This window comes from Atractosteus spatula, chromosome 9 (genome assembly GCF_055471065.1).
Source record: "Atractosteus spatula isolate fAtrSpa1 chromosome 9, fAtrSpa1.hap1, whole genome shotgun sequence".
NCBI classification, from domain to species: domain Eukaryota; kingdom Metazoa; phylum Chordata; class Actinopteri; order Semionotiformes; family Lepisosteidae; genus Atractosteus; species Atractosteus spatula.
In genome coordinates, this window is record NC_142714.1 from 23,048,489 (window position 1) to 23,060,493 (window position 12,005).

The 12,005-nt window shown below is 39.9% G+C and overlaps 1 protein-coding gene across 2 annotated transcripts in view; it reads left to right on the forward strand.

Annotated features, from left to right (window-relative positions):
* rad51b (RAD51 paralog B) overlaps window positions 1-12,005 on the forward strand; it is a 184,410-nt gene that overhangs the window by 113,442 nt on the left and 58,963 nt on the right. For both annotated transcript variants that reach the window (XM_088925973.1, XM_088925972.1), the window contains exon 8: window positions 8,749-8,864. In XM_088925973.1, the coding sequence (XP_088782099.1) occupies window positions 8,749-8,864 (116 nt within the window). The remainder of the gene's footprint in view (window positions 1-8,748; window positions 8,865-12,005) is intronic.

Here is a 12,005-nt window from a genome sequence, read left to right on the forward strand (position 1 = left end):
AGCTGCAGAGCACGAGGGCAAGTAACCAAATCTCATGATGCAAAGGACCAGCCGGGTTATCCCCTGAGTTCCAGAAAGTTACCTCACACCGACAGGCTCGCGCCGAACTGTTTCATAGGCAGAAGATTCTGTCAACGTCAAACTTCTTTTTCTTTTTAATGTTAGTTTTTGGACACATACAGCTAGAAAACAACGCACATATTTAAAAAAGTGTCTTGATTCAAGTTCTGTCTTCAAGGACAGACAGGAGTCCCTGTCTGTGACTAGTTTCTTGATATGTTCATAGCTCTTTCTTCTAACCATAGGGAACATGAGCTGGGTGTACAGTACACCGTCATGAGACACATTCGTTTTACCCTACTGATGAAGTGTTGTTGCCGTAGTCATTGTTCTCAGTATGAGAAAGATAGGTTCAGATATTAGGTGAGAAGCCAGAGGTGCAAACCTACAATAAATGGCATTGTGACTGAACACCTCTAAACACAGGAGGTTAGGTCCATCTTTTGAACTTCTGGGAAAGATACAGAAAATCCACCTCTGATGATATCTCAGGTTTTTCTCCTTTCTTAATTTCTTAAATATAAAATAAAAGGTTAAGAAAAATAACAGAGCAGAAAGGAAAAAAAAAACAGTCAGTACCCTGCTCACAGGGAACTGAGTGTGTTGCTGTCAAAATCTTTATCTAAAGTGTCTGTGCTTTGTAGGGGGTAGAGTCAAGAAAGCTTTGTATGATTCTGAAGCAGTTCTTCAGATAGGCCACGTGAGAACACATTTTTCACAAACGCAAGGTGTCATTACTTGTGTTTACTTGCACAGTAATCACAATCTTTCTAGCATGCCAAGAGCAGTAAAGCCCTCCTGCTTGTGTTTTTACCCCTACAGCATATCTGTCTGTAGCAGGTGCGGTCCATACCTGTCTCTGTGCGTGAAGACCTGGTCTTACTCTTCTCCCGCTGTCAGTTCCTTACCAGGACACTTCACGGACTGGCTTTGTCAAGAGCCAGTTTAGTCTGAGCTTGAGGATGACAGACTAGTAAAGGTGGCATTCTTGTGCTTTTTTCTCTTGCACTGCTGAATTAAAACCAAAATTCTCTGTTTTGCTAAGTTTTATACTGTATACCTGTACCTTTTAGATCAACAGAAGCACCTCCCAGTCAGTGCTGAAAGAAATGCCCGACATGCACAATTATTTTCTTTTAGTAGGACCTACAGTACATGTGCACGGTCACACCTCAGCAGCATGTTTTCGGCTGCGGGTTGAGGTGAAGTATTTAATTCGTGCAACGCCTCTCTGTTTTTTAGAAATAAATGTAGTCATCTCTATCACTCTAATCCTTTGATAGCTGTTTGATGACCGTTTCAGCAGGTGCAACAGCTCTTCACTTTTGTATAGTGTGCCGTTTTGGCCCTGTTATTCATAGCAAAATGAAACGGCTTTAGTTCTGAGGGTCAAGTTGTTCCTCAAATCTTTTTTACAAAGCGTGGGCCTGATTGTTCCTGTAGCCAGCTGTGGACATATAGCCCGTTTAATTCATTCACTATGGAGTGGGCAGTGTGCCCACTGAGAAAATAAAGCCCAGTGTGTTTTGAAATCCATGATGTCATGATTAGTAACCGCCTTCACACCTTTATCCTAGCACTAAATATTATGTGTGACTTGTCCCAGTGCCCTTTCAAGCGTGTTTGTGTGTTGTAAATGTGCAGGTGACATTCTGTCTTTTGTAAAAGACAGTGGAATTGCAGAAACAGACTAATCTAAATGCATATTGCAGGAACAATCATCTTATCTTTAAAAATATTTGCTTTAGTGCAACATTTCCCATACTTATTATTAAACTGCATTGATGTTTTTAAAATTAATTCTACTATACTTCAACTTTAGCATTTTACCTTTAAACTTTTGCAATTACTTTTGAGAAGCATGGACAAAGGAATTTTGCCCTGGAACCTACAGCTTTTGAAAAAACGTCTTTGAGCTTTGAAAAGAAGCATCTGTTCTACAGGAGCCAGCAAAACGGGCTATCACCCCAAAGGACAGATCTCAGTACATTAACATGCATTATCGCTGGACAGATTTGGTGGCGTTTCGAGTGGGCAAGTTGATTTAATCATATGATTTGCTCGATGGATGATGATTCCATTTCACAAGGAAATGGGTGTTTAAAGTACATTTTCCAAACTAATGCTAAAACTGAATATTTAGATTCTCTTGAAGCCAGGTTCTCCAAGGTTAATTCTCCTTTCTTATTGAGAATGTCCTAAAGACACAGACCAACATGTTAATCTTTATTATCCTAGCAAATATTGCCTTGTAAAGTTTGACAATTTCGCCAGGAACAAAATCTAAAATCATGAGAATCATGAGAAACTGGGATCAGATGGTGGGTCTCCATGATTGCCTTCAACGTTCCTTTAAATAAAACCCATTAAATCTCAAGATCAAGGTTGAAAAGAAGTTCCAGTACTGTACAGCCCTGTCTGTAAGTAAGTAGCTCTAAAATGCCTTACTAATTTTCAAGTGAATGAAAGAATCACAAAGTCACAGAGGAACTTGTTGAGTTAAAAAGGCAGGCTGGAAACACAGTACTTGAACTCAAGGGTTGATGTACAGTTTATTTACTTGTCACTGAAGTCTAAAATGGAATTTTGTGCGGGAGAGTTTACGGTACACTGCTTTCAGACAATGCGCTATTTGTGTAACCCGTTGATGAACTGTAGTGAGATTGTGGTGACTGTGATGCATTGACTGATTTTGTAGGTGTAGAAAGCTGTGGGCGTTTCCTTTCTTTTATCAGAGATCAAGGTCATTGCCACAACACTGCTGCTGAACTGGTCATCTCCACTGACACTGATGTCATAGAAACATTTTCTTCATCAGCTTTGTTGTGAAAGTTAAAGAGTGGTCGGTCAAGTTAAGAAAAGACCTTGTGTTTTCTATTTTTTGTGTGACCTGCATAGTACACACTGTTGATATTTGATATTTCCATTCTCAGCAGGTCCTGCTTCATGTGATGGTACTCATTATTTCCAACTTCCATCCTCTCAAGACACCCTCTACAACGAAAATAGGGGAACCGAGTGACTAAACAGCCACTGTGGCTCTTTTTTCACTTTTCTACAAGCTTGCTTACAAGTGAGGTCAATGAAATAAGGACAGTAAAACTATGGTAAACAGAGAGAAACTAGTTGCATTATTAAGTAAAAAAAAACACTCAGTGATCTGTCTGGCCCACTGAAAAGGGCCTTTCCAATTACTCAGACCGACTGTTGGCTGTGCCAATATGTCCAGTTTCATTATCCTGAAGTTCAGATAGTTTTTAGGCATCTGCATTTTTTTAAAACAAAACTTTGATTAATTTTAATAAAGCACAGAGACCTTGAAATGTTTCATGGGGGTGTGACTGATGGATCAAGGCAGCTCCAGCCTCAGACTGGTACCACAACCTCTCTGATAAGAGCAGCACATAATAACCCCACACTCCCTGTGAGCAAAGGAATTGACTAATGCACAGTCTTGAAAGCCTCCCTCTTTCATCTTCTGTCTGCTTAACTTTTTAATTTCCCAGTAGCAAAAGCATACTTTTGCCTGCACTTTCATCCCCACCATTTTTGCTGTGCAACTCTAGAGGATGAAAATAATTGATGCTTGGAATTTTCACTTATTGGAATTCTTTCTTTGCTTTATTGTCTGGATATGTGTGGACAATCCTGGAGTACCGTGTTTTTTAATGTATTTCTGGCTTATTCTCTGCCTTTGCTGTTATATGACAATATCAAAAATCTATAATTATAGGAGTTTTTGCTCTTAGTTTCCAGGACTGAAAAGCTGTTGGTATTTATTACACCACAGAGGAGTCGTAATAATGATAGAGACATCAATTGACGATGGTTGCTATAAATTACAATTCACTATCAAATGATTGATGTGTAGATCTGTGTATCAAAGACTGTTTGCCTTATATCTTTATTTAAATGCCACTAACGATGTTTGAGCTTTGTATAACATGAATGTTGGCACAGTTGTCACCTGACATGTCACTATGTGACCACTTTTGAAATGAATTTAGGCATCAACCCCGATCTCAGCTATAATTACTGGAATCTGTCGGGTTTCATGTCTGGGTTTGGAACCGGAGACCTGAGGCACTCTCACTCAGACACATGCTAATCACCGAGACTGAGTGAGCTGTCTTTAGCTCTCTAAAATCGAGTCTATTTATATCTAGGAGAATCCCCAGGAAAGACAGGACACTGTTGATCATTATTTGTTGTGTCAATAATAAGCCAAATGTCATGGCTTAACATAATTGCCGACAATTACACATTAGCAGTGCTTTGCTCCTCTCAGCACATAGATTGCTCTGCATGTTTTGAGGTTAGTACCTTCCATCACAAATGGGTGTTGAATGTAAAGGGCCAAAATAAATATGGAGTGTCAGACCAATTCATATTAAATGCAAATCTATCTGTACCATGGCATGATTTGGAGAAATCTGGCAAATTTAAACTGAACTGAGTTTGAGCAGTAAGTAGTTTTAAAGGGCAATGTTTTTTTTTCACATTTGTTTTTCTGCAATGCTTTTTCTGCTCGTGTTTAATTCTCTCAGCTCCTCTCAAAGGCATGTTTCCTGTGTGGCACTTGGTTGGTCTAAGAATACTAGGCCACATTTGAAGAGGAGTCAGCAGAGAACGAGGTGGTTCTGTAAGACATTGCTGCTTTTGGGAGTTAAAATGTGTGTTGTTCCGACATACAGTACAAGCTGGCATCAGCTCAGAAAATCGTGAGACCAGAAGATTTTCAAACAGTATGCACTATGAATGTCTTCACATAATAATCCTTCTTTATTTATTTCAAACATTACAGACAGTAAGTGGCAACAGTTCCTTGGCTATTTTTGTTATAAGTGCTGGAGGCAAGCTGTAGAATTAAAAAAAAATAGATATGTTTCGACATTCGAAAACTTTTGGTTCCTTTTCTGAAGTGCTCTTTCAAGCGAGGGCTGTTACATGGCCTTGCACAGCGCACCTCTCACCACGGCTCTGTGGTCAGAGAGAGGTGGGAGAACTGAGGAGTGGGTGAATCCCTCTACTTGGGTGCTGTCACTGTTTTTTCTGGGTCATTACAGTGACGTGCTTCGCCCACTCAGCTTAGAAAACAAGTGTCAGGTTTATTTTAGTACTCTGTGTGTATCATATAGTATGGACCTTAACAGTGTGTGGTATAGTATGTACTGTGGCCTAGCATGCCATATTCATGTTTAAATGCAGTATAACATACAGTAGATATAAAATATACTAGTAGCAAGTAGTGAAGACAAAGTATATTGGTTTTCTTCCGGTATTAAAAATTTATGCATGGAATTACCCAAAAATAAAGCTCATATTATTAGGTTATATTATATTATATTCATATCCATCTCATTAACACAAATGTAAAGTGCTCAACACTAAAGCAAAAATAACAGTTTCTGATTTCCCAATCCTTTCAGTGTTTCTAAAAAATACAAAGGTTATATATTTAAGAGGAAACCACATCATGTTACTAAAGGGCCTCTACGTGTTTTGACAGCATAGGTGTTTTTATATCATATTATATAGCTTTCGTCATTCTTTCTTTTATTGGCATGTGCCATGGCAGGGCACTGTGTCTGCATTAATGTGTTGAGATGTGTCTTATTGTGACAGCTATAAATCCCTTGGACAGTGACATTGAATTGCAGACCTATGTTTCCTATTATTAATAAGCCACTAAATGCCAAGCTGAATGTTTAGTACTTCAATCCTGTTTATTTTGCCCTGCTTTATGGATTGATACCAATTCCTGATGTTAAATACGGTCTGGGTCAACATTACTTCAGTGTAGCTGGAGCTTTTACTTCATTGCAGCTGGTTTCCTTAGATTTAGATGATGATTTTAGCCAGATGTGAAGCACATTACTTAAAGGAACCTAAACGTTCTCATCGAGGAAGTTCAAAACGAGTGCATTTGACAACGACAAAAGGGTTTCTTACTCATATCAACAGTTCTGCTATTGCAGAACTGCTTTACTTAGATCCTTGTAGACATCGTTTAATGGAATAAAAAATGTTTATGCTAAACTCAAATACATGAAGTTGTGCCTCTAATCCTTCAACAGATGTCTCTGGATCTTTTCAGCCTTGAAGTGTATAGTTTCCCATTCCAGGTTCAATGTTCTCTAGGAGACTGACCCTGTGGTGGGTCAGGATGTGAAACTGAGTGTCTTTCATACCTAGTTTTCTTCCAAATGATTTAAATTGTGGTTCATTTCAATTCCCACACTACCCTGTCAATACACTGCCATTGATATATTTTCATATCAAGAGTAACCAATCCAGTTTTGCCAAGGCTGGATTTGTTCCTCTTGATAACACTTGGTGTGCCTTCATACTGTTGCAAATTTTGCAAAGTATTGTGAAAAAATGTGGCTGAATATCCATATATATATAAACATGATGTAAGGTCAGAAAAACGTGACAGATCAGCAGTTTGTGATTATACGAAGCTCAGCAGCTGGACATTGGTTAACATTAGCTTTCCAAGTTGAACTCTCCTTGCAGCCCAGAAAACGAGAACTCTGTACACTGCTTGGCTCTATATCAAAACATCTTCTGTATGCCATTGGCTTAGACTTTATCTGAAGCAGACAAATTAAAAGTTAAAATAAACACACAAGAATGACAGTTTTAAGGCTTCTAAAGCTTACCTTTCCTTATTAATTGTTTTGCACAGACATTATTCCCTCAGAACCCATGATGCAAAGAATGAAGCAAAACAAAGAGAGCCTGTTGTAAATATATTAGCTTATCCTTTTTGTCAATGCAATAGTTGTTTTGCAGCAGTAGTCACTTCTTTTTTCCCAAATTTATTTATGTACATGAAATACATATTCTTTTTTCCAGGAAATGTTTTGAGGAAATGAAAATTGCTGATGTTTCTTGCGAAACAGCCTTGGTATCCTTGCTTACTTAATGAAAAATTGCAGGATATAACTGGCTCGAAAATTCTGCACATGGCCTATTTACAATGAGAGAAAAGTGGTTCACAATGCTTTGGTCCCTAGAGAGGATTAAACCAGCTGACACAGCCAAGAGTTTACAGCTGGACACTTTTTTCATACATGGTTTTAACATCTTCCTCTTGGTAAGATTTTACTAGAAAAGGGTTATGCGAGGGGACATGAGTGATTAAGCAATCTGTCCATGTCAGTCAGGAATTTGTTTTATTCAGTGTCTTCACATAGTGAGGTCTTTTTCAAACTGTTGTTCAATCGCGTTATCTGGGTAAGAGCAGTACCATGAAGAGAATAGTATCCTGCTGTATTGAAAGGCCCTACAAACTAATACTGTATTGCACAGTTTTCCCACAAATATATTCCATTTTGGTACGTACGTATGTAATCTTCGGCTTAAACTCCTGTATCTATGGATAAATATTGCTGCATTTGTGTCTGATCTCTTGGTGCTTGGTGTTCTTTCATAAACACATCCCTGCAAAATTCTCTACCTCTGCGTGTTTTTGAGGGCTCCAAAATAAAACAGTTGTCAGAATTACAAAACTAAGTTGTGTGAAGCAAATATGCAAGACTTTGTCATATTACTGATCCTTTATTTATCCCGTTGTGTGTATTCTGCTTGTTCCTCTAAAGATGTTTCTGATTGTGGTGTTATTAGCTATGTTCATTTATGTCACAGCACATAAGCTGCCGCTCCTGAACTGACTTGTCAAATCTGTGTCAAGAGTCTTCCTGAAAAAAAATTATCTCATTGTTGAACAGTGCCTGATGCTTTCTGCCTCTTCAGACATTGTGCCAATTTTTGAAAGCTGACACTTGATTTTTGTTCCTTCGGCACCAAGCAACAGCACTGTGAAGTCACAAAAATCATCCAGGACACAATTGAAAAACAGGCCTTTTGGTTCTTGAAACATTGCTCTAACAAAGTGCTGTGTGTTTACCATGGGAAATTATTTGTGTTATATGGGTCATCAAAATGAGCAACTCGGTGGTGCAGAGGTTAGCATTGCTGCCTTGCAATTCAATTCCTGAGGTGCTATCTGTGTGGAGTTTGCATGTTCTCCCATATTGTGTGGATTTTCCCTGGGTGCTTTGGTTTCCTCCCACAGTCCAAAGGCGTGCTGGTTGGTTTCTGTAAACCTTTGGCCCTGACGTGAGTGTGTGCCCAGGCATCCTCTCCTGGGTGCATCCTGCCTTGCGCCCATTGCATGCTAGGATAGGATCAGGCTCCCCCCCCCCTCACAAACCGTGAATTGGCTAAAGCAGTTAGAAAATGGATGGATCATAAAAATAAAAAGTATTTGTGTTGGACGCTATTCCACATAGCACTGATAAAATAGGTTCCTTTGGCAAGGAAGTTGGACAACTGTAGTCAAAGTCTGCATAACATGGACTGTTTCACCTCCAGATTTTGGGGTCTTTTACTGTTCAAAGACTTATTGTCATAGCAAAATGTTTTTTTTTCAAATAATAGCAAACTTCTTCATATATTTCATAGTTATTTCCTATTATAACATTTCTTCTATGATGGATTTGTATGTTAGCGAGAGCTAATGAGGTCTAATAGGAGACAGGGGTCATGGTATTTTTGCCTTTTCCTCTCTTCTGTTGATGCGTTCCAGTTGTGCTCTCCGCACTACTTCAGTGGTGTGTGGATTTCTGATCTACAGGTAGCCGAGGGGTTCCACTGTTAACAGGGAGTTTTGTATTTCAGAGTTCGTCCAATGTGCAGAGGATTCTGGGTATGTGACAGCTGCTTTGGGAAACACATGGAGCCACAGCGTCAACACCAGGCTCATTGTGCAGTATTTGGACTCCCAGCGCAGACAGGTATGATTGTCACCTTGACAAGGGCTGCTCACCAACAAAGCAGGCAGAGTATTTGGGGCAACAGTCTGTTCTGATCAGGCAAACTGTTGCAGGTAAAAAAGTTTCTGACCTTACAGGACATTGCCGATAAATGTAAATCTGATCAGACTAAGTATTTCATATGTCTTTTGATCAAGTGAAGGAATTCCTGAAGGGGATCTGGTTAGATATAATATTTTACGTATAAAGAGCCCTGATCAAGGAGTTCTGTTCAGATTGTGTAATGTGACATAAAAGAGGCTTGACTGTAAAGGGAATGTGAGGTAAAGGGAGTCAGTTGATGTATTTGAAATATTGCAAACAAAAGGATCTCTTTGGTAGAGTGTTTCAGGGAGAAGGGTCCATAGTTGACAATGTTTGTGTACCTGACCACCACTGTTGTAAATATAAAAGACAGAAAAATGTTAAATGTCAAATGTACTGGATAAATAATCAGTTGGATGTGATCATGTTTATTTTATTTCCTGTTTCATCTCTGTATCTTGTCAGCAGTGCTGTTTTGGCTAGCACTAATCAAAGAAAAGCAGTATCCACGATTAAAGGCAGAATATTGGCTAGGAAAGTAAAATGTTTGATAAGTCACAAACCTTTTCATGACTTAATAAGATGGTTGGGAAGATATTAGCGCTAGATTGGTTTGTGCTGTAAGAAACAGAGTGATAATGCATTCGGTTTTCAATGCTTTTTGAACCAATCCAGGTCACAGGCCTTTTTGTCCGCACCTGCGGACCAGCACATAGACCAGAGTACTTCTCTAGCCAGTCCACTGAGACCGAAGGCCTGAGAGAAGCCCGCTGTAGCTTTAAAACACCTGGGAAACCCCCTTCCCTTCATGTGGCTGTGTTGAACTGACCTCTGCAATGAAACCAAATAGCCCAAAATTAAAAGGAAGGAAACAGGGCACAGAGTAAACTTCAGAGTGCCTTAAAAGAGCTCCAAACAACCCCATTTGCTTGATGAATGTTAATCTTTATTCCACTTAATGAACCATACCTTCTAACGCTAGCACAGCTACAGGCAGCCCACTGTTCCCGACCCTTGAAGTCCTGAAACAAGTTGTAAAAGCCCTGACAATAAACAGTATCCGCTTGCCGATAACCCTATTAAAAGTATGATTTTTTGTTGTGCTTATGTAGTGTCAAAAATAAAGAATATCAAATGAATGCAGCAGATTCAGATATTCAAAAGTCTCTTTTGCTGTTCCTGTCTTCTCTCCATCCCTGCTGTTTTCTTTTAACGAGGCTTTTGGTGATCTGACGCCAGGAAAACAGGAATTCTTCTGTCTCCCAGGACTCCTTTTTTGCCGTGCAGCAGCTGAATAAACAATCCCTATAAGCCCATGCTCTGAAACTTGGAAATCTGGCATCGCACTTTGGCGCATTTCTGAAGAAAAATAGAGTAGATGGTGGTAGAGAGGTGGAGTTCTGGGTAGAGGGAGTGTGGGGGCATGGCTCCTGATGGGGGAAGAGAGGTCCAGCTAATTTGTTTGTTTGGTCCAGTCTGTGGTCACGGCCTTGGGGCAGCAGACCTGTCACTCATTGCTGGGTTCAAAACTTGGGCACTGATGCTTAGTCATCCATTCTGGGCATCAGGAAAACCAGGGCTTGGTGTAGTAAGTGGTGTTGGTGGACCTGTAGGTGGCGCTCATCTATCTGGAGCAGAATTGTTAAACCAGTATTCTGGTTATAGTGACTGTAAGGTGGATATATGTAGTAGGAGGTCCCATCCTTTGAATGAGATATTAAACTGATGCCCTGACTACTCGATCTTCAAACATTTTATGCCACTTTTCATAATAACAGTGGTGTGAACCTCAGTGTCTTGGCTAAATTTTCAATATGGCTTACACACTCTGGGTAACCTTAATTATTCTTAATTATTTCTGACTTCTCCAGCAGATCTGCAAGGTAGTGGGGCTACTGGCTGCACTGTTGTGGTGGTGGATGAAGTGGGTCCTTAAATGTAAAGCCCTTTAGGGTCCTGTAAAATGATGAAGCACTATACAAATGTGAGCAATTGTTTATAATTATTGTGTGGAAAACGTGTGAATAAAGAGCTTTAGTGATTATACCAGTGCAACACTTCACCATGTCAAAGCAGAGCAGATGTAACTACACAGGACCTGATTCAGACTCTCACACACATGGTATTGTGTAAATCATATGCACATTAGTGGACACGTGACTTCATTGCTTTCCAATATCCTGCTACATCTTGGGTGTGGTTCTTTTTTTTAGTGTCATTCCACCTCGCTGGTACAGTGAGAAAGAACCGCATCAGAACAGGTTCCTCAAATCGGAATTGCAGGGTATGGTAAATGGGAAAGAATATCAGTGTTACACAAATCTTTGTTGCTGTGTTCTTAAATGTTGTACGTCACAAATAACTTGCAAGCTTCTTTTCAGAACCTGTTTTTTATTTCCTCTTACAAGAAGTATTCCTAACTCTTGTAACAATTTAAGTAAATGCAGGCCGAAAAGATTTCCATCCAACTTTCTGTGCAGCTGTGCGGCATGGTGGCACAGTTGTTAGCATTGTTGCCTTGCAGTGCAGGGGTCCTGGGTTCAGTTCCTGACCTGTGGTGCTATCTGTGTGGAGTCTGTCTGTTCTCCTCGGGTTCATGTGAGTTTCCTCTAGGTGCTCCAGTTTCCTCCCACTGTTCAAAAACATACTGGTAGGTTAATTGACTTCTGGGAAAAGCTGGCCCTGGTGCGAGTGTGTGCATGTTTGTGCATCCTGCCTTATGCCCGTTGCTTGCTGGGATAGGCTCTGACTCCCTGCGACCCTGAATTGGACAAAGCTGATAGAAAATGGATGGTTATGCAGCTCTGGAGCATTTCTGTGTCGGGTTGCATCAGTGAGCACATTGAACCGATGAGAGGAACTCAGGGGTTTAAGAATATTAAAGATTTAATCCAGTTCTTTTGGTCTTTTGATCTTTTTTGCATTTGTTTTGTTTTGCCATCTTCCAAAAAGAGTAAAAACACGTTCCAGCTTGTTTAGACTATTTGCCCATTTAACAGTGAATAGTGAGGATCTCAACCAGCAGTTAATTTGAAGAAGTGAGGGTATTCACTTCAACCATATGCAGAATCAGAATGC